Source organism: Aphelocoma coerulescens, chromosome 15 (assembly GCF_041296385.1).
Source record: "Aphelocoma coerulescens isolate FSJ_1873_10779 chromosome 15, UR_Acoe_1.0, whole genome shotgun sequence".
NCBI lineage: Eukaryota > Metazoa > Chordata > Aves > Passeriformes > Corvidae > Aphelocoma > Aphelocoma coerulescens.
Window position 1 is genome coordinate 7,652,146 of NC_091029.1, and position 22,432 is coordinate 7,674,577.

General features: G+C 41.3%; 1 protein-coding gene across 8 annotated transcripts in view; it reads left to right on the forward strand.

Annotated features, from left to right (window-relative positions):
- The window catches only part of ARVCF (ARVCF delta catenin family member), a 259,867-nt gene that overhangs the window by 177,625 nt on the left and 59,810 nt on the right, over positions 1-22,432 (forward strand). For all 8 annotated transcript variants that reach the window (XM_069030537.1, XM_069030538.1, XM_069030539.1 and 5 more), the window contains 3 exons: positions 1,186-1,793; positions 8,581-9,080; positions 17,064-17,247. In XM_069030537.1, the coding sequence (XP_068886638.1) occupies positions 1,186-1,793; positions 8,581-9,080; positions 17,064-17,247 (1,292 nt within the window). The remainder of the gene's footprint in view (positions 1-1,185; positions 1,794-8,580; positions 9,081-17,063; positions 17,248-22,432) is intronic.

A 22,432-nucleotide genomic window follows, 5' to 3' on the forward strand; every position in this document is an offset into this window, starting at 1 on the left:
TCATCTTTGTGGATGTGCTGTTTTGTTGCTTGGTTGGGCTGAAAAGTCAGCACTTACTAGGGATAGGGTAACTTTTTATAGGTTAAAGTAATTTTATTAGTGTTAGGGCTACGAAGGATAAACTGGCATCTGCTGGACTTTTTATTCTTCCCAAAAGAGCTTTTGCTGGTCACTCTGGAAGACAGTTTAGAAGTTGATGGAGCCCAGATGCCAACCCACACAGAAGGCCCTTTGCTAGCTTGTAAATATAGTGGATTTTGTCCAGCACTCTTACACAGATTACCAGACCTTTCCCACAAAGGCGGATGGTTCTGTGGAAGTTTTAAGAAGTCTTTGTTTTTATCCTTCAACAAGAAACCCTGAACACAAGAGCCCTCTGGACATTTACTATTTCTGGTTCTTGTGAATTTGTTTTGAAATGAAATGTGATTTATGGAAATAAAGATGTTTGTGTACAGATTTTTCTTTACTGTTTTAAACAAGCTTTTCTAGTATGTTTAGGTAGCTGCAATTGCAAAATCACTGTGGTGCTAGTGTTCATTATTCCAAATTTGTTAGTCACCAAAATAGTGACAACAGCTACTTACTGGGCTTGTGTGGTGGTTGCTGGATGTAAGAATATAGTAAAAGAGAAAGCAGGTATATTGTCCAGAATCTTGAAGCCCAAAACTTCTGTTTGAGATAGTGGTTTCCTAAATATTACTGCCAAATTTGAGCTCCATCACATTACACAGTGGTGCAAACTTGATCCAGATCAGGCAGAAGCACATAACCCTATTTCTATAAAACTGTGGAATGTGATGTGATATTTTGGCTATAGCTGTGGGAGGACAGGCTGTGGCTCCTCAACATAGTAAAGTCTTTTCTAGGACAGATGCCTCCTGAAAACATTTGAGGGAAATTGGAACTGGTTTAATGACTTTGTACTGCTTCCATGTGCTGTCACCTGGCTGCAGTGGTTTTGATTTGGTCGTAAGAGCCCAGAGTGCTTTTCTCGAAGTATTTTTCCACCTTTCATTCCGAAAGCTAATAGGTGAGCTGATTGCTGCACCAGTGTTACAGGCACGTCACAGTAGTTCGCTTTGGGCTGCTCTCTCCCCATTTTAGTCTTCCACCTCCCTGTGTGTCTCACCACATTATGCAGCAAGGAGAACATTAACACGTTTACTCACTGCTTCCTCCCAGGTAACCAAGATGGTCAAGACAGTGACCACGAGGACAGTGCGGCAGGTGCCGCTGGGGCCGGACGGGCTGCCCGCCATGGACGGCTCGTCGCCCATGGGCAGCTACACAGACTCCATCGACAGGAGGTACCTGAAGAACGGGGAGCGCTTCATCACCCCCCAGGCCTCGTCCACCCTAACCCGCTCCTACAACAGCTACAACGATTCGTACCCCGAGAGCCACGAGGGCCAGTACCGCCCCTACATCGGCCACGACGGCTACGGAGACCTCTCGGACAACTACGGCAGCTTGTCCCGGGGTGTCAGCTACCGGCCCCGCTACGCCTACGTGCCAGGGGGCACCTACAGGCCCGACGATGGCAGCTTCACCCTGCCCAGCAGGAGGGAGAACTACGGCCCTGTTGCCCAGCCTCAGGTGCCGGTGGGCAGCAGCGTTGACTTGAACCGCTCTCAGCCTGAGCGCTTCCAGCCGGAGCCCTATGGACTGGAAGATGACAACCGCAGCCTTGGAGTAGATGATGAAGGATATGAACTGGATCCGGATTACTCCACTGTGAACAGGAGGACGTCTGCAGGTGTGCCAGAGAGAGGAAGACCTCACAAAGGAAGGTAACGCTCACTTGTTTTTCACAGTGCTGTTGTGCAGTTGTTTTGCTTATTTGATCATTTACATTCAAACTCTGTGATCTGGTAAATTCTGGAATTACTTGACAGAAAAACCACCCATAAATGACTGCAAAACACACATGAAGTACAGAAGAGAGTGAGGGTAGGGCACAGGGACCCTTTCAGTGATTCTGGGCTGCTTAGTGCATGTTGAATTTAGAAAGAAAGATGACCTTTTAGAAGAAGGCTGTTACTTTTTTTCCCTCTTCCTGAAAAAGTCTTGTGAATGCATTGTGTTTTCCCAGAGCCATCCCACACTAGCAAGGTGAAAAGAGGGATTTGTGATCTGTGAGACTCCTGACAGGTCTGGTTGTATGCACATCTGCCAAACAAAAGTTCTGAACAGCTGGTTGGGGTTGCAGATGAGCTGATCCCTGGTGGTGAACGGGTGCCAAGCTGTCTTGTGCAGTGTGTGACAGCCTCAGCCCTGATCCTGTGCTAACCACACACCCTCAGCTGTCTGGCCAGGTTGTACTGAACCTCACAAATCTGAAAGACTAGATCATTATTTTTGTCCTGCGTCTATAGAAGGGGAGAAAAGAGTATCTGTGTTGCATTTAAAGTGATCAGTTACAGCTTACTTCTGGTTCAGCCCAGTTTCTGAGGAATGTTCTATTTTATGCCATGTTTTTTGGTATTAGTTGTTTATGTTGTCTTTACAGTTGTTTGCTCTTGCATTTGAGAAGAAAACCCAACAAACCCCCAGGCTTGGGAAAAGAGTCCTGTTACTCAGCTGAAAGTCATCTTGTACAGACCTGAAAGTCTTGTAATACTTTGTTTTCTAAGGGGTGTACAAATTTTACATGTGCCTGCTTGAAGTCATATCCTCATGATTCATGTTTTGATATGGATTTAGTTCTCATTCTTTTCCTTTTAATTTAGAACAGTTTCCAGAGCTGTAAAGAGTCTGGATCCACCTGCCTCTGTGTGTAGACAGTCTTTAGACTTAACATTTCTGACCTAAGGCTTTGCTGCATCAGCAGCAGTTGGTGGGATTTGTGTTGGCCTTTTTGTTCTCCTGGAGTCCTCCTACTTGGAGATGTTATGTTATTCGTGCTTTCATACTCTGTTTTCCTTCCCATTTTTTGGAAGTTCATTTTAAAGCTGGACAGAATCAAACACTTCCAAATTGTCATCTGTACTTGAGAGGAAAAAAGAAACAAAACAAAAACCCAGTGAAAAGGTGTCAACGTGTATCTCCCAGAACACCCTTTAAGTCCCTTGTGCCATCTTTCATTTTGCAGGTTTACCCAGCAGTGGAACCACATCTGTGTTTTGTGGGGCTGAAGGAAATACCTGCACCCAGTGGGTGCCAGAATCCTGATCAATCTATCAGACTTGGATTAGTGCTCCCCTGCAACTAAGCAAGTTTACAGTTCTTGCTAAAAGAAGTCAGACATCAGTGCTTTTAATTTTTTATTACCGTTTTTCAAACTGTATGCAAAATGAATAATTAAATATATTCTTAGAACCTACCCATTTGCATTTTAAAATTTGGTGGTTTTATTAAACATCCCTTTGATTTATTGTTCCTTGCAGTTTGGATAGGACCAATTCATAATTTTTCATTTACGTTTCTTTTGTTGTGAGGTTTTTTCCATATTTAATATGATCAAGAGGCTTTGACAAATAATTAGCCTGACTGTGGCAGCAAACTTTAGCTGTTGAGAACATAAGAAGATTGTATGAGGGCCTATTCATAAGCAGTTACTTTTTGACATTTCAAAGAAATACTTGAACAATTCAATAAACCTGCATTTCAGATATGCTGCTGATTTGCAAGAAAATAAGCACTACAAGTAGTGCTTTGTACTAGATGAGGGTAATTACTAATTTATTACTCCTCTCTAGTTTTCTTAAAATAAGTTATTCCTGTGAAAATGATTAAGTGAATGTGATGAATTTATGTTACTTTTGATTTCAAAAAGTTTGTACGTGTAGAGCAGGTTTAACAACAACTCTGGACACTGTTCTACATTGCACCAACTTCCAGCTTGGGCCTCTCCTTGGATTCTGAACAGAATTCCTTCACTGACTGACTCACTGAGTTATTCTCTCATGTTGTTCCCAGAAGATGCTGCTTCATTAGTTAGTAGTTTACAGGTAAAGTAAGAGTCCTTACTGTCAGTTCCTGTTCTGAGAGGGCTTGAGTGGAGGTTCCTCATCTGAATGTGTGCTAGTGAGTCTGACTCCCTGTGTGATAAGGAGGCAGCCCAGCTGTGTCTGGAGGGGGTCCTAGGCAAGGGGATTACAAGTACAGATTGTTCTTTTCAGCCCTTGTCTGCTCCGTTTGATCACAGAGATAAATACCTATTGTGCTTTTCTACTGTCATCACCAGCCTCATTTTAAGCTACTTATATTTCATTTTAAATTGGGGAAAAATGTGCCTCCACACAAACATCTCCAAATCCGGATAAATGCAGAAAGGCAAATATTCCCTCTGTTGGCTCGTCATTGCTCATGGCTGGGTTTTCTAGTTTTCCTTTACACCGAGTCTCTCATGTAAGATACATTACTTTCTGCAAGAGTACCTGGCACTACTTGTTCTTTCCCTCAGCATTTGCTCTGGTTTGGTGTAAGTCAGGTTGCATAATGAATTTGGGTTAGAGAAAGCATTTGGGGTGTACAATATTGATTTAATGTTACTCAAGTTTACTTGTGAAGGTATTTACACATCTTTAATTGAGTTTATGCCCTTTTTTTCTTCATTTGGTGGGTTGCCTTTATTATACTAGGTGTTTTATTGTAGTTTTTAAAAACATCTGATCTCACCATGTCCTGGATGTTTTATATGCAGTCCTATTTGAAAGAGGAGCAGGAAGTACTGAACACTTTTATTCACAAAAAACATCCCTACTACTATTTGAATATTTCTTAATCATTAAATTGAAATTAACACAAGCTGGAAAAAGATGGCAAGTCATAATTCATCTTACTTATGTAAATAACTTCTGCTCAGCTTTTTCTTGCCTCAGTGGTGATTTCTTCCCAGAGTGGATCACTGCAATCTGCACTTGTAGGAGCATTCATGGGACATCTTTCTTCCCTAAGAGCTCTGGAGCAGCTATTGCCAGTGTTACTATTCCAGACTACACAGGGTATAAATTTTTAATGTTGACTAAACTGACAACAAAACAGTTTTCTATTGTTAAATTGTTTATACCAGAAGCCTGATTTAAGACACTGAGACTGTATTTGGTAGTCACTTCAGGGTCCAAATTATTATTACGAGGAAATGAGCCAGATTTTAGATTAAATGACTTAACCAGTAGGTTTGTCTTGCTTCTGTTGTGTATAGACAGTGAGAGTACTGGTAGCACTGGCCATGTCTCCTCCTTCTTCTGGTGCTTTTTTTCAGTTCAGAACATAAAGGCTTGTAATTGCAGATAAACTTTCAGTCAGCCCTTGTGGCCTAGGTTCACTCATTCCAAGTGTATATGGGCAACATTGGGATGTTGTCTAGTTTGGGGCAGGAGTTTATGGACGTGCTTGGGCAGAACAGGGCGAGGCAAGCAAAGTGGTCAGTTTGAAAAATATTTGGTTTTTTCCTGAGTGTCTTCCTTAGTGTGAATTTGCTCTCAGTTTGATAATATTCTGGTAGCAGAGGGTGATGAATGGCAGAGTCTGATGTGGCAGGAGGCAAGGCAACCCGAGTCAGCTCATCCACTGGCAGCTCTTAGGTGTTTCCAGTTAAGGGGATTTCAGTGTTTTAACCATGTCGCTCCTAACTCAGACTTGTCTCAGCAGAGGATTCACTCCAGTTTTGAATTCCCTTGTACATCCTATCAGGGAACAGAGCCTGGCAAAAGTAGAATCTCAGTCTGCAAAGCTTTACATCTCATCTTCAATGTTTGGCACGAAGTTTCCTACTGAAATCTCAAGCCTTTCTGGTCTTTTATCCAAAGCAGACACCAGCTGCAAACTGTAATGAATGTAGCACTTGTAGAAGTTGTTGAGGATTAAATGTTTAAATCCTTCACCTGTTTACTCAAATGTGCCTGTGTTGAAGCCATAAGGAAGATGATAAATCCACGAGCTCTCTCCCAGTTTTTATCTATGCTAGAATGTGTTTTGATCAATTCCCTGAGACAGGTGATTAGTGAGACCCATGGCATCCTAAAACCTGGCTGCCTTGCTACAAACAGACGGAAGGCAAGATGCTTGCAGTCAGCAACTCTGGCATGGCACCAGATCTCTTCAGTCCTGTGAGTAAAGAGCTTTTGGCCTCCTGAGAGCAGTCTCTGCTGAAGCTCTTGTTAGTCCTGTTCTGTATCGAGTGGCTTTTCCTTCCCAGCGTAGCTGCTCCAATGATGTAGAAGTGAAAAATCACATTTGGTCCACACCAGTCTGATTCAGAAAGAGGATTTCTTCACTCTCCCTGTATGTAAATATGTTGGTGATCAGGGTGTATTTAATGCCCTGAGAGACACTTGCTTTTGACTTCCTCACTCTGCCGGTCTGGTCTTCCCGCCCTCTGTTAAAGGAGAGGCGATGGGGCTTGTGGCACTTCAGCCTTGCTCTGCTTGAGCAGTTGTTCTGCTCCTTTGTAGATGACCTGATTTGGTAAACTGCTTCCCTTGTTGTTTTTTCTTTTAACCTTCCCTAGCCTTGATCACTCTATTTAGTCATGTGAATCTGAAGTGGTGTGATACTTCCCTCAGCTGAGCTTTCTTGTACAGCTCTTAGGTTCATACAGGATCTTGGAGTTTCTACACAATAATTTGGGGTCTTCAAGGGTCAAATGTTCAGGTGGGGTTTTTTTGCTGCCAGGTACACTCACTGAGCTATGTCACTGGTGCATTAAAAGTGGCTCTTGATATTGTTTCTTCCTCAGAGGTATTGTGGAACTGACCTGTGTGGGCTTATTCCAGAAGTTGTGGGGTTTTGTTTTCATCCTTTTCCCTACAGACAATTCACAGGTGCTGTCTTGTTTTAAAGCAGAGTTGTGATCTTATTTCATTTTTCTTTTTTAATGATTGATTCTTGACTTCAGGTATTTTCACTCATATTTAATAAGTACTGATTGACAATTTAAAAAAATAGTGTTGATGGTACAAGACTTACGTGGTGCTCTCTCTTTTGTCATGACAGTGTTGCAATTTAAAGTCCTAACTCTCAAGTTTTCTTTTGACAAATGTAGTGAAACCAAGGAGCTTTGTGTGGCAAAGGGAAGAGGATGCAGCAGGATGAAGATAGGCCCATCTGTGTGGTTCTGTTTGGAAGGCTTTGTGGAATTAAAGCAAACAAACTGCATACCAAGACAGTAATTACCTTTGTGTACTTGGATGGATGAGGAGGAAAGAGAAACTTAATTGTGCAGGTGTAATTGAGGTGGTGCACAGTTATCTTGTGGGCAGCTCGCAGGACTGGGACGTGCTGAATTGCGAGTTACCAAGTCAAGCAAGCAACAGCTGTGCAATTATTAAAATTAATCTTCTGCTGCTTTTATGCAGTGAAAAAGAATTTAACATGAGGATGAGTTTGAGAAATGAGATGATGTTGTAGTTTTTTAATGCTGGTTATCACAAATTTGCATTTGTAAAAACAGAATTTTGAGGAGTAGCTAAGGGGTTTTGTTCCTCCTTCTGTCCTGTCTGCATTCACAAAATCGTTCCAATGTTGTTGCTTTCTGCTTGGAGTGATGGAAACAGCTTTGTTCTGTAACAGAAAATACGGCTGTCCAGACAGAGTAAATGACTGTGTAGAGCAACTGCTGAATTATACATACACAAATAATTGCATCAATAAAAAGGTTTCTTCAGATTCATTCTGAGTTTTGGATACTTGCCCATTTTTATCCTTTCATTCACTTTATGGTTCAGAACAGCAATTAAAGCAATGTAAAGTCAGGAGAGGCGCTTTTAACATTAAAAGCGTTAATTGTACAAGACTAAGTTCAGTCTCCACCTCTGGTTGCTCTTCTCCCCAGAGCCCAGTTTAATTAGCAGTCCCTTTGGGATGACAGCAAGCTCCATTTTCTTCCTGCCTTCTAATGTCTGTACTTCAGCATGACATCGGAAATGGTTCAATAGCATCACTCAGTGCTTCAGATGAGAGATTTTAAGAAACATTTTGTAGCAATTAAAACTACTTTCTTGACTGAGCTAACTGCAATACTGAGACAGTAGCAAACCTGTCCAGGGAAAAAACGTAAAGCAAAAGGCTTCTGCTGGTTTGAAAAAATACATCTATGAGAGGGTGGTTTATGGTAACATCGATTAAGAGTAGTGTTTAGAGTACACTTGTTTGAGCATCAGCATGGAAATGTAGTGGAACTTGTCAGACTTGCTGAAATATGTCCGTGGTCTCTGTCCAGGCCTTGAATGCCTTTAATTAGAGTTTTGGTTTGCTGCAGAAGTAACAGCATTAATGAAGATCAGTGTTTCCTACTAAATGTAATCCAGCTCTGTTGTAATTGCTTTGCTGAGTGACCAAAATGAAAGCAATCTGTTTGATGGCTTGCAGTTCCTGTCATCATTTCATTGCTAGCCAAACAAACACTGTGCTGAAGTCCCATCTCTGCTGAGAACGCAGTGATGGTTAATTTTCAAGTTACTACAAATAAACTATTGGAAATTGTACATATGCTGTCTCATATGCTGTTTGTGGTATTAAAATGTTTGCTCATGGCTGAAATCTCCATATTGACTCAGAGTTACAAAGCGTTTAAACGTGCTTTTTTTTTCCTTTTTTTCCCTTTCTTTGTCTCGGGACCGCTGCTCCTCACAGGGGCTACGATGACCCCATTGAGACAGAGATGGTTGAGGAGAGGATCCCGTACCTGCACGGTGGCTACGCGGCGCCGCTGGCGCAGCCGGAGCGGGGGAGCATGGCCAGCATTGACCGGCTGGGGAAGCGCTCCCCGTCCATCGACAGCATCCGCAAGGACCCGCGCTGGAGGGACCCCGACCTGCCCGAGGTCATCGCCATGCTCAGCCACCCCATCGACCCCGTCAAGTCCAACGCCGCAGCCTATCTGCAGCACCTGTGCTACGAGAACGACAAAATCAAAAAGGACGTGAGGCACCTTAAAGGGATCCCTATCCTGGTGGGCCTGCTGGATCATCCAAAGCCTGAGGTCCATCGTAAGGCCTGTGGGGCTCTCAGAAACATCTCCTACGGGAAGGATAATGAAAACAAAGTGGCTATAAAGAACTGTGATGGGATCCCTGCATTGATCAGGCTGTTGCGAAAAACAAACGACATGGAAGTCAGAGAGCTAATTACAGGTCAGTGTCTGGTTTCGTTAATGAGTTAGTCTTTACAACAATCCTTTCAGCTTCAGGAACAAGAATTTCTGGAGATTAGAGCATTGAAGGAGAATTTAGATCACTGGCTGCAGCTGTTCTCTAGCTGCACCAAGTTTGTGGTGTGAGAGCCTGACACATGCCTGTCAGGAGGGGATCAGGATCGTCTCCGTGTGTGTGATGCACTTGGGATTGATTCCCTGGCTGCTGAGGGATGGATGCTGCTGCTTGGGTGTAGCATGCAATTGCATGTGGTTGGATTACTGAAGCTTAAATGAGTTGTAGCAGCTCCACTGACAGGTAATTTGTAGTGCACGTGCCCTCAGCATGTTGTAATCATGAGGTAAGATATGCTGAGCTAAATCTTCGCTTGTTAATCTCTTATAAAACAATCCTGCTGCCATGTCCCCACTCCCTCATATTTATAGAATAGTCTGTCTCCTCAGGAACACTTCCAGCCTGGTGCTGAGTACTCTGGGGCTGTATATAAAGTTGCAGCACTTCTGGGCTGGAAAACTCGTATTTTAGGGAGCATAGGGTGTGGTGTTTGGATGGATTTGTTCATTGCGAAGGTCGGAAAAGGGAGAATTACATTTCAGGTTACTGAGTTCGTGCACACTTTGCAGGGAGTTTTCAAATACTTATAGCTCCATTATTTAACCTGTTTTTATTTGAACTTGGTCTTGGACATCATCCAAAAAGAGCTATAAAGTATATGCCAAGTTTCAAAGTTCAGCCATTAAGTGGAAAAGGGTGGAAAAGTATGTCAGCTCTTAAAGTAAGGAGAAAGATATTGTTCTTCAGTCTCCCATAAATCATGAGGAGTGAAATGGATTTCCCTTTCTCTTCTCAGAAGCCGCAGGGGATGCTTGGATGGAGACCAGAGCAGTTGCAATGAATTTCAGTGCCAGAACAAAATTTTTCAGAAAGCTTTGTGAGAATGAAAGTGGGTCCAGGGCTGAAACTTTTTAGCTGCCTTATCCATGTCGGATTGTGTGGGTAGACCCTATTGCAAACACTGATTAAGCCATTAGAGGTAAACATCATAATTCTGTAATTTCCTCAAAAATTATAGTAGCTCTCTTTTAAGTTTTTACTGGTAATCATAATTCTCTGAGATGAACAGTGGCCTTGGGTGTTCCAGCTTTCTTCCTCAGCCATTACAGGCTATTTATCAAACTAGGTCTAAATGTACAGTGTTGAAACTTGCAGGGATATTTTTCCAGACCTTTTCCAGTGAGCTGGTGAAGGAGAGCTGTCTGTTTTGTCAGAGAACCTCTGAGTAGCATGTGCTGGTTGTGCTTTGAGAGCTGTCTGTGCTCTGCCTCAACATGGAAACTCTGCAGGTAGTGTTTGTATTCCATTTGTTGCATTCATTTAGTATGATGGCAGACTTAAATTTATTTATTTTTTAAAATAAAGAATATCTGTTTATCTGCCGTTCTAGTTTAATCAAAACTCATTTCTGGGGTGCTGAGAAGCAATAAATTTATTTCTTTAGATTCAAGAAAGGAGAAGCCAGTCTATAATTTACTCCGAAGGAATATCATTATAGTGCTAAGTGGTAATCAGTCACTTCTGAGATGGCAAAACCAAACTGGATGTTTTTCCTTTTCACTGTAAATGGCAATTGCTTTGATTTCCAGTTGATTAATTAGAGTTCAAATGCATTTTATTTGGCAGTAGTTTTTGCCAATTAAATGTAGTGGTTTTATTCCACCTTGGCTTTTGTTACTTCGAGCTCTTTATTTCCTCTCACTGAAAAACACCAGGAATACTAAGGGCATTAACCTAAACAGATGTCCAGTAACAGATGATGTGCATTTAATCTCTACCTAACCAGGAATAATTTCATTCTACTTCTAAAATGATACCACCAGATCCGGTGTGACACATTCAAGTATCAGCACAGAAGAGAAGAGTATTCCAGCAATGCCTCTGTGACTGGTGCTGCTGTACTTCCAGTCTGTGTTCAAAGCTCTGGCTGATAATGTGGAATTGTCCATTTGTAAAATGAGCTCCAAAAGTCAGCAGAGAGAAACAAGAGCCAGCTTGAAGTGCAAAGGGAGCATTCAGGCAGAGCTTGCTACAAAGGGACTGTGTTCTGCAGCCTCAGAAATTCAGATCACAATTCCAGTGTTCTCCTGGTAGCAATCTGGACTTCCTATCTGGATGCTTTTTCCTACTGATAAACCAAAGCCTACCTTTACCATGAAAGTTTTTCAGTGTGTCTGGAGTGAAATGTCTGGGGACTTCATCATCAATGCAGTTTAGAGGGAAGAAAAAGAGAAGAAAATACAACAGCATACAGGGTTTATGTGTTTATTTCTTTTAACAGGCTCCAAATTCAAGTTTGGTATGACACATTGATTTTTCTACAGTTTAATGTTTCTTTAACTCAATATTGGCTGCTTTTCAAAAGCTCAATAGTAATCACCAGCTGGTCATCCCAGCTATGGACAAATGATAAAATAATCCTGCTTTCCAAAGAGATTCAAATAATTTAAAGAAGTTTAAATAAATCAGTTGTCTGAATTCAGGAACAGTTCCAGGCTTGAAGTTTTGTTTCTCTGGCTGTGGGACGCTGCCTGCTTGCAGGACAGGAGGTACCTGGGAGCACACAGTGGGACACCCTGTTGGGAGAGGGGTTTCTGGCAAAAGAGAGCATCATTCTCATCTAATGTGAGAGTCAGTCCTTGGCTTTAGTACAGCTCCGTGGCCTCTCGTTTGCTTGGTGATCTGATACAGCAGCCACAGCTGGGGCTGACCACTGGGTTAATGGAGTGAGGAAAAAGCCACACCAGTGAGTTAGAAACACCCAAGAGGTGGATGCAGCATCGAGGGAGGTATCAGCTGTGTGGCCCCAGTGGTGAATGAGTGAGGCTTGGAGTGCCAGGAGTGTGTTCCCTTGAGCACTTCCCAGGATACACTTTTGGAGAACACGAGTTAGACAACTATTCTGGAAGCAGGTGGAGTGTACTCATAGACCACTGCTGCCAGATTAAGCCAATCTGTAGATTTTTTTCTTACAGAAACACTGGTTTTAGCAGAGTTTGAAAGACTTCTTTGGGTTAGTGCCATCTCTGTTTTACCAGATGTTCTGGACATATCTGCAAATGGCACTAAATATGGTGTCCTTCGAGGTCAGAGGTCTGTGAATGTGCAAAAACTGCCTTCTAAACTCAAAAGATACATTCCTAAAATATCACAGATCCCGCTTCTCTTTCTTTTTAAAGTGTGGAGTTACAAAATGTTTCCTATCTACTGCACTAAAAAAAGCTTGATTTAAGTGTTAGAGTGTCCATAAGTAAATCATGAGTAGAGTTGTGTTGAGAAATACTCCATAAAATTCTTCTTTCATTTCTTGCTAGGCTTGCAGCTGTACTGATGTACTCTCAGTGGATCATTTTCTTGAGAAAAAGGGAGAAATGAGGATTAAGCTGATAAGGAATTAAATCTGTTCTGATTGGGCAAGCTACAGAAGTTTTATCTTGAGTGATAAGGTTTTTGTGGAAGAAATGTTCCCATCAGATATGCAAGGCCAAAATTCTATTACATTCTTTGAAAAGCAATCAGAAGTTGGTAGCTTTAATGAATGATTTTGTTCTTTGTGAGAACGTTGGAGTAATTTTGTTGTTTAATGACATTGCACTGATTTCAAGTGGTGCAGGATGTGATTTTTCTGCTACCAAATTGGTTATAATTGAAAAATGATTGACCTTCAAAACGCTCTACAGATGAAATATTTTGATCTAATGCTTGCATAGCAACTTGCAGATAAATCAGCTGGCTCAGAGCTCCCAACTCCTGGACACTGATGTGCTGTGTTGGCTGCTCAGACCTGGATTTCTCTTTGAAGTACCCTGCTGTCTTCAGCTTGCTGATCTCAGAGGAGCTTTCTCCTTCCACTTTCTATTCCAAAGCTTCTCAGAAGAAGGTCCTTGTTCATGGTGTGTTCTGTCACACACTAGCTTATGTTGAGGTTCTCAACTTGACCACTACTGGAAGGAGCACAGCTCCAATCTTCGGGACTTTGATACAAACAAATCTGTCAAACAAATCCCCCCAGGACCAACGTGCAACAAGAATTCCTCTAGGAATATATTGCAGAGTGCTTATTTTTCCAAGTGATAAACTATCTGGTATGGACCATAGAAAAGGAATTAAACAGCTTCTAGTTTCTTGGTGATGTTGGATTTTTTTGAAATAAAGCTTGTAGCTTAATGCTTAATCCCTGCTTAATATGTTGAAAATTCAGGGCCAATGGTTAGAAGTACATAAGTACATTACTCACAGTATTTATGAAAAAAATACAGATTGATAGTGATCATGTTCATCTTCTGAAGAGCAACACTTCACCTTTCTCTAGTGTTAAAACTCATGCAATCTGTGGTCAAAAAGGCCAATGCTTCTAGTAAAAGTGCATGGAAAATTTAGATAACTTCATTTACTTTGTGCTGCTGTGTCAATGACATGATTCCTCCTGAGTGCTAATTGTTTGAATTGATTAAACTTAGTTTTAAAAATAGTGTTTCTGGCTTGTTGAAACATTAGTGTGTTACGCCAGTGGTAACAACAGTGATATTTAAAGATGGATGTCAAATTTACAGGAATTTTTTTTTGCCTTGGATTTTTTCTTATACTACTAAATGCTACAGTTGGATCTGAATTTGTTCCCTTTAATTTTCTGTGGCTGTCATTATCAGTTACTTTTCCATAGAAGTTGTTTTTTCTAGAGCAGGAAAGATGCTTGGATTTAGAGCTCTTGGTTTTATAATTTTGAATAAGAAAAATGTACTGTCAGTGTATTTTCTATATCCTTTCTTGTGAAATATTTTCCCCATGAAGTCAGTGTTCAACCTGAATTTTTTTCTCTGTCTTTGGAACCACAGGACTCCCTCACCCCTGCTTATCTTGTGCTACACTTCTTTTAAGTGCTGTGCATTTTCCCTTGCTAAATGCTGTTCAACAGAGGGATTCTTTTGGGTTTCCCTATGCAGCCATCAAGGAGAATATTATAAATTTAAGTGCTTTGACCTTTTGAATAATTTGAAGGATTTGCACTTTTTTTTTTTTTTTTATAATAAGGCTGTCTTTTATTCTTCTTCAGTTTATTGTTTTGTATGAAAGATTTGAGAGATGGGAGGCAGATGAGAAATTGAAAGCTTGTAAAATGCTGGAGGAGTTTTCGTCAGAGGATGATGGAAAGGTGTTCTGTGTAACTCCAGTCCTCATTGTCTGGTAGTCACTTGCTGAGATTTACAGTCAAATTGTGTTTGCCCTGAATAGTTCATTGCGTAAGTTGCAGCCAGCCTCTTAATAAAAATTCTGTGTATGTAGAGGAGCTGCTTCCATAGGGGCAGGTGGTTCTCTAGGTCAGGGTGGGGTTACAGCATTAAAGCTGATGTGTGTGGTAGATGGGCAGGTTAGTGCTGCAATCCAGCTGGAACACTACTGAATCCACAGTTGCATTTAGTCTCTTGAAATAACCTCTGGTGAATGAGAATATAGGAAGAGTTTGGAGATGATGATTTTATTTTACATGCTGTGGTTGAAGGTATTGAAGTCCAGACACAAATCTCTTAAGTCTTAAAACAAGCAAAAGGTTTGAGCACTGGAAAACTTTCATACAATCCTGTAATATTAGAGCTCTTGGAAATTTTATAGGTATTTTTGACTTCTTACTTACATGTCTGCCTGATTCTTCTTAAGCAGTAAAATTTGCCTTTGTAGTTCCATACTCTAGAGATAACAGATCACTGCTCCAGGAAGGGGGAAAAAGTAGACTCTCATTTCGGGTGCAAAAGTAATACGTGCGTTCAGGAAAAAGCTTTTAAAATTGAAGGGCTGCTGGATTTTAAAACGTAGCTCTTCCCCATCTCAGCAGTGTTCCCAGTTGCAATGTTTTGCAGTTTCAGAAGAACAGGATCCTTAGGAACCCTGTAGAGGATTCCTTGGCTGATGCCATCTTTCCCAGGTCGTGGGGGTTTGAGCACTGCAGATACCCACTCCATGTTCCATTTCTGGTCCTGAGAGAGACCCTCCAGAACCAGGGTATTCTGCACCCACTCTTCTCAGTTTGAATCTAGCTTTGCTCCAGAGATGATTATCCTGTATAATTTCCAGGGATTCATCCATCTTGTTCAGTGCTGGTTGTTCAGATTTAGAATTTGAATTTTCAAGTCCTGAACCAGCCGTGCATTTAAGGATTTAATTGTACTTACTATTTTTATATGAGTGAGTCTGACATGCTAAAGAAATTGGTGAACAGTAACTGAAGAAAGACAGTCTAGTAAAGTATTTAAAATTAACAGGGCAGCTTTTATGTCCATGGTTTTAGTCTTATTATAAATATTGACTTGCATTTGTTTTTTGTGTGTTGTATATTTTTTGAGCCAGTTTGTTATGAGAAGTAAAGGCTTTCTTTGATAACAAAATGGGGCCAATTAGCCCTTTCTACTTGGTTTTGCTTTTTTTCTTAATCTTCAACATTTGTTGTTTTACAGCAACAAAGGGTGATTTATTGTAATGGGTACAAAGAGAAGATTCATATTTTACCTACACAGTCTCCTTTGAAAGCTAAAATTAGGCTATAAAAATCTCATACAGTGTCTATGAATGGCATGGGCAGTAGGCCAAAAAGGCATTATTTTTGTATGACTTCAGAAAAAAGACTGCAAGAAACATTATGGTGTTCATTCCGTTGTCTGCCTCAGAGTCTTTTTGTTAATTAATATGGTATCCTCTATCAAATCACTGCTGGGCTCCTGCAAGTCCCCACGGCAGGCTGTGCTGCATGATAATAGATCCAAAACATTTTCCCAGTTATCTTTAAAACTTGAAAGTTGTAGGTGGTAAAACTTGGGGAGATTGAAAGGGGCTGAAACAAAAGGTTGCACTTCTGTTGTTCTGTTGTGATTTTTAGATGGATATACAGTGAGGTGGAGATTTACAGTTTGCACTGTAATATGCACAAATTCATAGTTGTAGAAACACAGGGAGCCTCAGATTGATATTGGATCCACTTAAGAAAGATTTCCTGTGTGTTCTGGGGAATCTAGGTTTTCTGTTTGGTCTGTCTGAAATTTTGCTAGAACTCACACTTTTCCTTGGAGACCAGAAGTGTGTGTCTGGCTCCCTCCAAGTGTTGTTACTGACAGTTCTCAGATGGCACCAGGCTGGGTCTATGCAGAAATTCTCTCAGAAATGAATGCTCTGTTTTAGTCCTACTCTAATGAGTAATAACTGTTAGGACACTGATACAGGTCTGCTGGGAGGTTGTATCACTTATCCAGCACTGGGTATTTTGCAGCTATAAAGCTGTTGTTGTTATTCTGTTTTGATGTTTGATTTCTGTCTGCTTTGGCTCATAATTGAGGTAAAAATGAAAAGATAGAGGAGTTCTGGTTTCCAGCTTCTTCAAGGAATCTTATGCTTGTGGCACCAGGAGATTTGAACACAGATATTGCTTGTGACAGGAAAATGTGAAAGTAAATAATAGAGAGGAGACTTGAATGAAATATTACCTTGTGCAGAAGATAAGCATAGGGTCAGTGATCCTCCAGAAATTCATCCCTCCTAGGACTTGCTCAATATACTTGTCTGCTTCACTGGATGAATTTTTACTTTTTTGAGGCATAGTTAGACTTGAAAGTGTAACACAGTTTGTATACAGCAGAAAAATCCTATTAATCTCCAATAGTACATCACTTTTATGTGCTCTGTGTAGGGCTTGATGAGTTCAACAATATCCATGTCTTGATAGAAGTGCTTCCCTGCTTTGTTGAAGAAGCTGTGGGATTTTCCTTAAGCTAGTTCTAGTCTGGCATCTCATCAAGTTGCTTTGCCTTCTTGTTTAGTTTTATGATTTAACCTTCAAGCAGTTCTCCATGAATCCTGTGATTCTGTTTAACATACAGATTTTAAATAGTTGTTATACTCCCATTGTTTAATAATCCCCTGCAGGCACCCTGTGGAATTTATCCTCCTACGAGCCCCTGAAGATGGTCATCATCAACCATGGTCTGCAGACCCTGACCAACGAGGTGATCATCCCCCACTCGGGCTGGGAGAGCGAGCCCAACGAGGACTCGAAGCCTCGCGACGCTGAGTGGACAACGGTCTTCAAGAACACCTCTGGCTGCCTACGGTAAGGCACAGCTGCAGAATTTTTTTCCCATAGTTCCTCTTTTTTTTTGGTGGAGAACTTGAACTACTGACTATTTAGGATCCCAAGTATTCCTTCTAATACTCCTTGCCAAGGGGCCTTTTCGGGTTTCATACTGTATTTGCAATTCTGAAAGCACCTTGAGAGCAAGGACAGTCCATGCTAAAAGCTGGGGTTGGGAGGAGTCCTAATGCACTCTGAAAAACCTGAAGAACCAATGTTCCCTAAACACAGTGTGTCTCATTTTGCTTTTCTTTTGAGATAAAATAGTTATGCTCAGTTTAGATTCTTCAGCTTTGTGATGAAGTCAGTTAGTTTGAACAAAACTAATAAAGATTTGTACCTTCTGTTGCTCTGAAGTGTACTCCTGTCAGATTTCTGATTAATACAGATTCAGAAGTTGGTTCATTTCTGTTTCTTGGGCTTGTGGTCTCTAAATTGCAATAACTATTCCCCCAAGTAACTTCACAAATGAAGAGAGTAATGAAAAGTGTTCTGAAAGGGCCCATTACTGAAATTATTTGCAGTCCCACTGGAAACTGAGGTCCTTTAAGCAGACTCCAGACATCATAGGTTTTTACTTACTAGTGTCTCATTTTCTAAGGGTGTTCTGCAAGAGGAAATTAGTCATGGTGAGGGAATAAAAGGATTATCTCAATGAATATGAGATTCTCCTGTAAGTGTAGACAATAAATTGGTCATTAGTAGACTAGCCTAATCCACATCATAAAATTTTATAAGTATGTGGATCCACTTGAACTGCATTCCATGGTATCTCTGGGTTTGTTGATTTGTTGGGTTTGGGGTTTTTTTATTTTAAAGTAAGGCACTGGTTTTACAGGAAACTCAGAAGCTTCTGCCCCTTTGGACATTGCGTTCTTAAAGCTTATGAAGAGGGGAATGAAACATAGTACTGAGATGTTAGAGAATTTGAACTTCTGGTATTTAAAAGTGGTCCTGATGCACCTGAAACACATCAGGACAGCAGCCAGTGAATGGTGGCTGCTTCTGCTGTTGAAGGGGGAAATGTCTTTCAGTCCTTTCATCTGTGGTCTCTGCTCTCATAGTGAGGAGGGACTTTGTGCTTCCTTGTGGAAAATTTGAAGCTTCCATAAGATGTGGGGCAAGGTGATCTCGTGGTTGGCTGAGGCTGCCTAAAGTAGCTGAAGATGTGACAGCAGGGAAAAGTAATCTGGAAAAGGTAATCCATGTCTCTGCTGAGCCATGGAGACAGCACCCTCTTGCATAGGAGCTGGGGAGAACTGCCCTGCTGTCTCCCCACTTCTTGCAGTGAGGTGAGTGAGTTCAGGAACAAGACAGATGCAGGAGCAGGTGGATATGAGCTGTCTTTCAGCTGATTGTGCTTCCTGTTCCCATGTCAGGGATATTATACATACCTTTTGTAGAGCACTTCCAGATCTGGGGGTGCAAATGGACATATCAAAAGTAATTAACATTAAAACTTGAAAATTACTTTGTGTTGTGTGTTGAAATCTTCTGCACCTCATCTTTAAAAGCAGCAGCAAGATGTGATAGTTAACACCAACAGAGAATAAATTGTTCCAGCCATCTGTCTGACAGATATCAGTGTTTAAAAACCCCTTTGCCTATAGTTCTCTCATTGACACAGTAGCTGGTCCTAGAAATTCAATTTTTCACGAATGGAGCTTACTGCAGACTGCAAACTGTTCACCAATTTGATATTTAATTGGGAGGCTAGGCCTCTTGATGATGTGCCAGCCTCCCTTGTCCCCTTTGAAAGGGAGCCTCAGGTGTGAGCTGTGTTGTCTCCCAAAATAACTGGCACAATCTCTGAGCTTCTGAGGTTTCAGCTGTCCCTGCAGTTTAGGTGTCTAAGCAGAAGACAGGCATTGTGCATGCAGCATGGCATTCGTTTCAGTATCATTTTTTCAGTTAATGAAGTTTATCAACAGATGTGGGCGAGTTTGTTTCAAACTCAGTGATTCACAGCATGAACTGCCAGTTAATTATTACTTGCTCTTTTTTTTTAACACTGCTTACTCATCTTTACTTTGTTCTTAATCTAGGTTTCTCCTTTGATAATGTGGAGCCATGGAAACACTCATTTCAAAATAATTAAAAACAAGTAATTAAAAAAAACCCCACACTACAATTATTTACCTTTACTTCTTCAATTCCTGATCCATCCCACTTTCCTTTGCAGTCTTACCCATTTTCCCCCATGTAACCTGTAAAGCATCTCTTCCTCCTCACTTTTGTGGATGCAGGTCTGAGTAGGTCAGGGTGAGTTGGATGCTATGGAGTCACCTTGGCCCATGTGCCTAAGGGTGGATCAAGAGCTGTATTAACAGCAGGGGTAGTGTGACGTGGCAGGTACATGTGGGATGGAAGGATGCTTCAGCAGCAGGGTCAGTAATTGGGGCCAATACCTGAGCAAAGATCTGTACCTGTGCCAGGGCTGGGAATTAAGTTACAAGATAAGAGCCATGATCCATGCACTCTGCCCCTTGGCTGGAGCTGAGAGGGCTTACTGGCTTTCTGTAGCCCTGATTTACCCACTTTGTGAAGTAACAAAAATCCCTCTGTGATGCTTGATACTGATTTTAGTTTGTGTGGCCACAGGACTTGCACCCAGCAATGGACCTGCTTTTTATCTGTGTCCGATACTGAAAAACGTTGGACCTGGTCATTTACAAGCTGGAAATCAGAAGCTGCTCACAGTTTATTATCAAGAAAGCCATTCATATACTCTGTTTTGCCATGTTATTTCACTCTGGGATTACCTGGGATACTCAGTGGTGTCCATTCCAAGCTACTGTAACTGACTACACACACATAGAGCTAGTGGGAATCAGAGGAGGAAAAGGCCACTGGCTAAGGTCTGTATTGACTTTGGAGATGGGTGTTGATTTAAAGGGCTCCTTCTAAAATCAAGCCCTCTCCTGTGACTGTGCCCATTGTTAGGGGTATTTTGAATCCTGGTATCATCTGGAACACAGCTGATGTGACTTCTGTGTGCCATCTCACTCTGCACTTGACTTGCCAAAAACTCTGTTCAAACAAATGTTTGGAGAATCTTGTATTCCCTTCTGGAAACTTGGCAGCACATCCAATTTGCGAAGTATGAGCTGATAATGAAATTTATTGGCTGCTCTTTTGTAATCTTGACTAAGAAACACTGAAGTTTTCAGAAACTAGTGCAGGTGATGATAATTTTGTCTCCATTCTCATCCTGAAATCAGAAAAAAGATGCTTCCTCTTACATTGGTGTGTTTTATTTCTAGGGGCAGACCCAATATGATGAATAGATCTACAATATCCATAATCACTTTACTACTGCAGATGGTCACGAGCCTTGTGAGGGATGCTGCCTTGGGTGTCATTTTATAAAACTGGGGCATTCTTATATTCTGTTGAAGCTGATAAAAGAAACATGTATGGTAGAAATCTGGAAAGGAACAGTAAAAAACAAAGCAAAGTGGATTTTTGGTTATTAAGTAGTAGGACTGGGGAAGAAGTAGGGAAGACATTTGCTTACTATAGGAGAATCATTAAGTATGCACAGATGTTCTTTCATTTACAATACGAGTTTTACGTCTCCACATTCTATTTTATTCTTTTAGGTATATGGAGAATGTCTCTTCTAGTTCTTCTAGTTACTGCCTCTTTTTTTTTTTTTTTTTTTTTTTTCTTTAAACCCTTAAATCTGTACTGGGATTTGCAATCCAGAAGCATTTGTCTTCAAATTGCACTCCTGGTGAAATAGAATGATTTGGTGCATCTTCATGGGGCCATTTCATGATCCTTCCTACAACTTTTACCCAGACATTGAGGTGCTTTAGGAGAAGAGTGTGAGTTGAGTTCTTGTGGGGAGGTTGAATGTGTGGTTCATGAACAACCAGGCAGTACCAGAGACCTTCCCTGGGTCCCCTGGTTTCTCCTAAGGTGCTTCCCTGCTTTGGAGGGAAGTTGCTGCATCTGTGGGTCAGAGCACTGCTGCAGTCACATCATCTTGTTAATTTACTGTGGAGATATCCACCATGATTCCTAGTTCTCTGGAAGCAGCAAGGATTTTAATGGTTTAAAAATTAAATTCATTCTGGGCTTAATTGCTGTTTTCTGCCTAATTACTTTTAATTCTCTCTTGGATTTTTTCACTTCTAAGAGGACAGAGTAGAACTTAGTTCCTAAATTGCCAACTTTCTAGCCTGATTCCTGTGCTAAACTGACCTGCTGTCAACAAATGTTAAATGAATTAATTTGCATAGCAAACAGATGCAAAGTGCTCCTTTTTCCAGGGGTACCATCTGTAGTTGCAGCATTTCTTGTCAGTTCTCCAAGTACACAGAAATTCGCATTCACAAATATCCTCAGGGTTCAGAGCTCTGGCCGAGGTGTATGAACACAAACAAACTGCACCCACCTGACTTTTCCCTGAAAACATGCATTCTTCAGCTGGAGATTGCACATAACAGCTTGTCCAACATCAGCCCCTGAGAAGGGAAGGGACGACCTGGTGGCTAGAGCTATAACAGGAGACTCGAGAGGTGGGGATTTATTTGCTGTTCTGCTACTGTACTGTCACAATTACAGGCAAGATTAATGGTATAAACCTTTTTGTAGTCTAATTTTTAATAGCCCTGCCTCCTCCTGGCTTTGGCAAGGTTCAGGCTTCTACGTGCCTGAGGGGATTGAGACTTCACTGATCTTCACTCTTCTTTCATGAGGGACTGGCACCTTTGTATGTACCTTCTCCTGAAGTTGCTGTAAATACCAGCAGTTCCAAGTATTGTGAAATGGTTGATCCTATAGACAGCAACTGGGAATAAGCAACTCCTGTAGGTATAAATTAAGGGTTTGGTCCCATGGAATTAAAACCTGAGAGGTTTGGTAAGTGTGAGATACGATGTTTGAAGACATGTCATAAGGACTCAGTGGTTTCAAAGCCAGAAATATACTCCACCAGGTTGAGAAATGATGTAGAAGTACCTGCAGGCTCCTCTTAGATACTTCTGAGGAAAGACTGCAAGAGCATCTTGCAATGTAATACTTGGGATGTGTCAAATAGTTTTTGTATGCAAGTGTTCTAAGCCTTTCTGTGAGGAGGACAGAGCATTGTGGTGCCTGCATGTATATCTTGTCCTGCAGATGTCACTTGCAGTGTTTCAGTCACAGGTAATGCTGT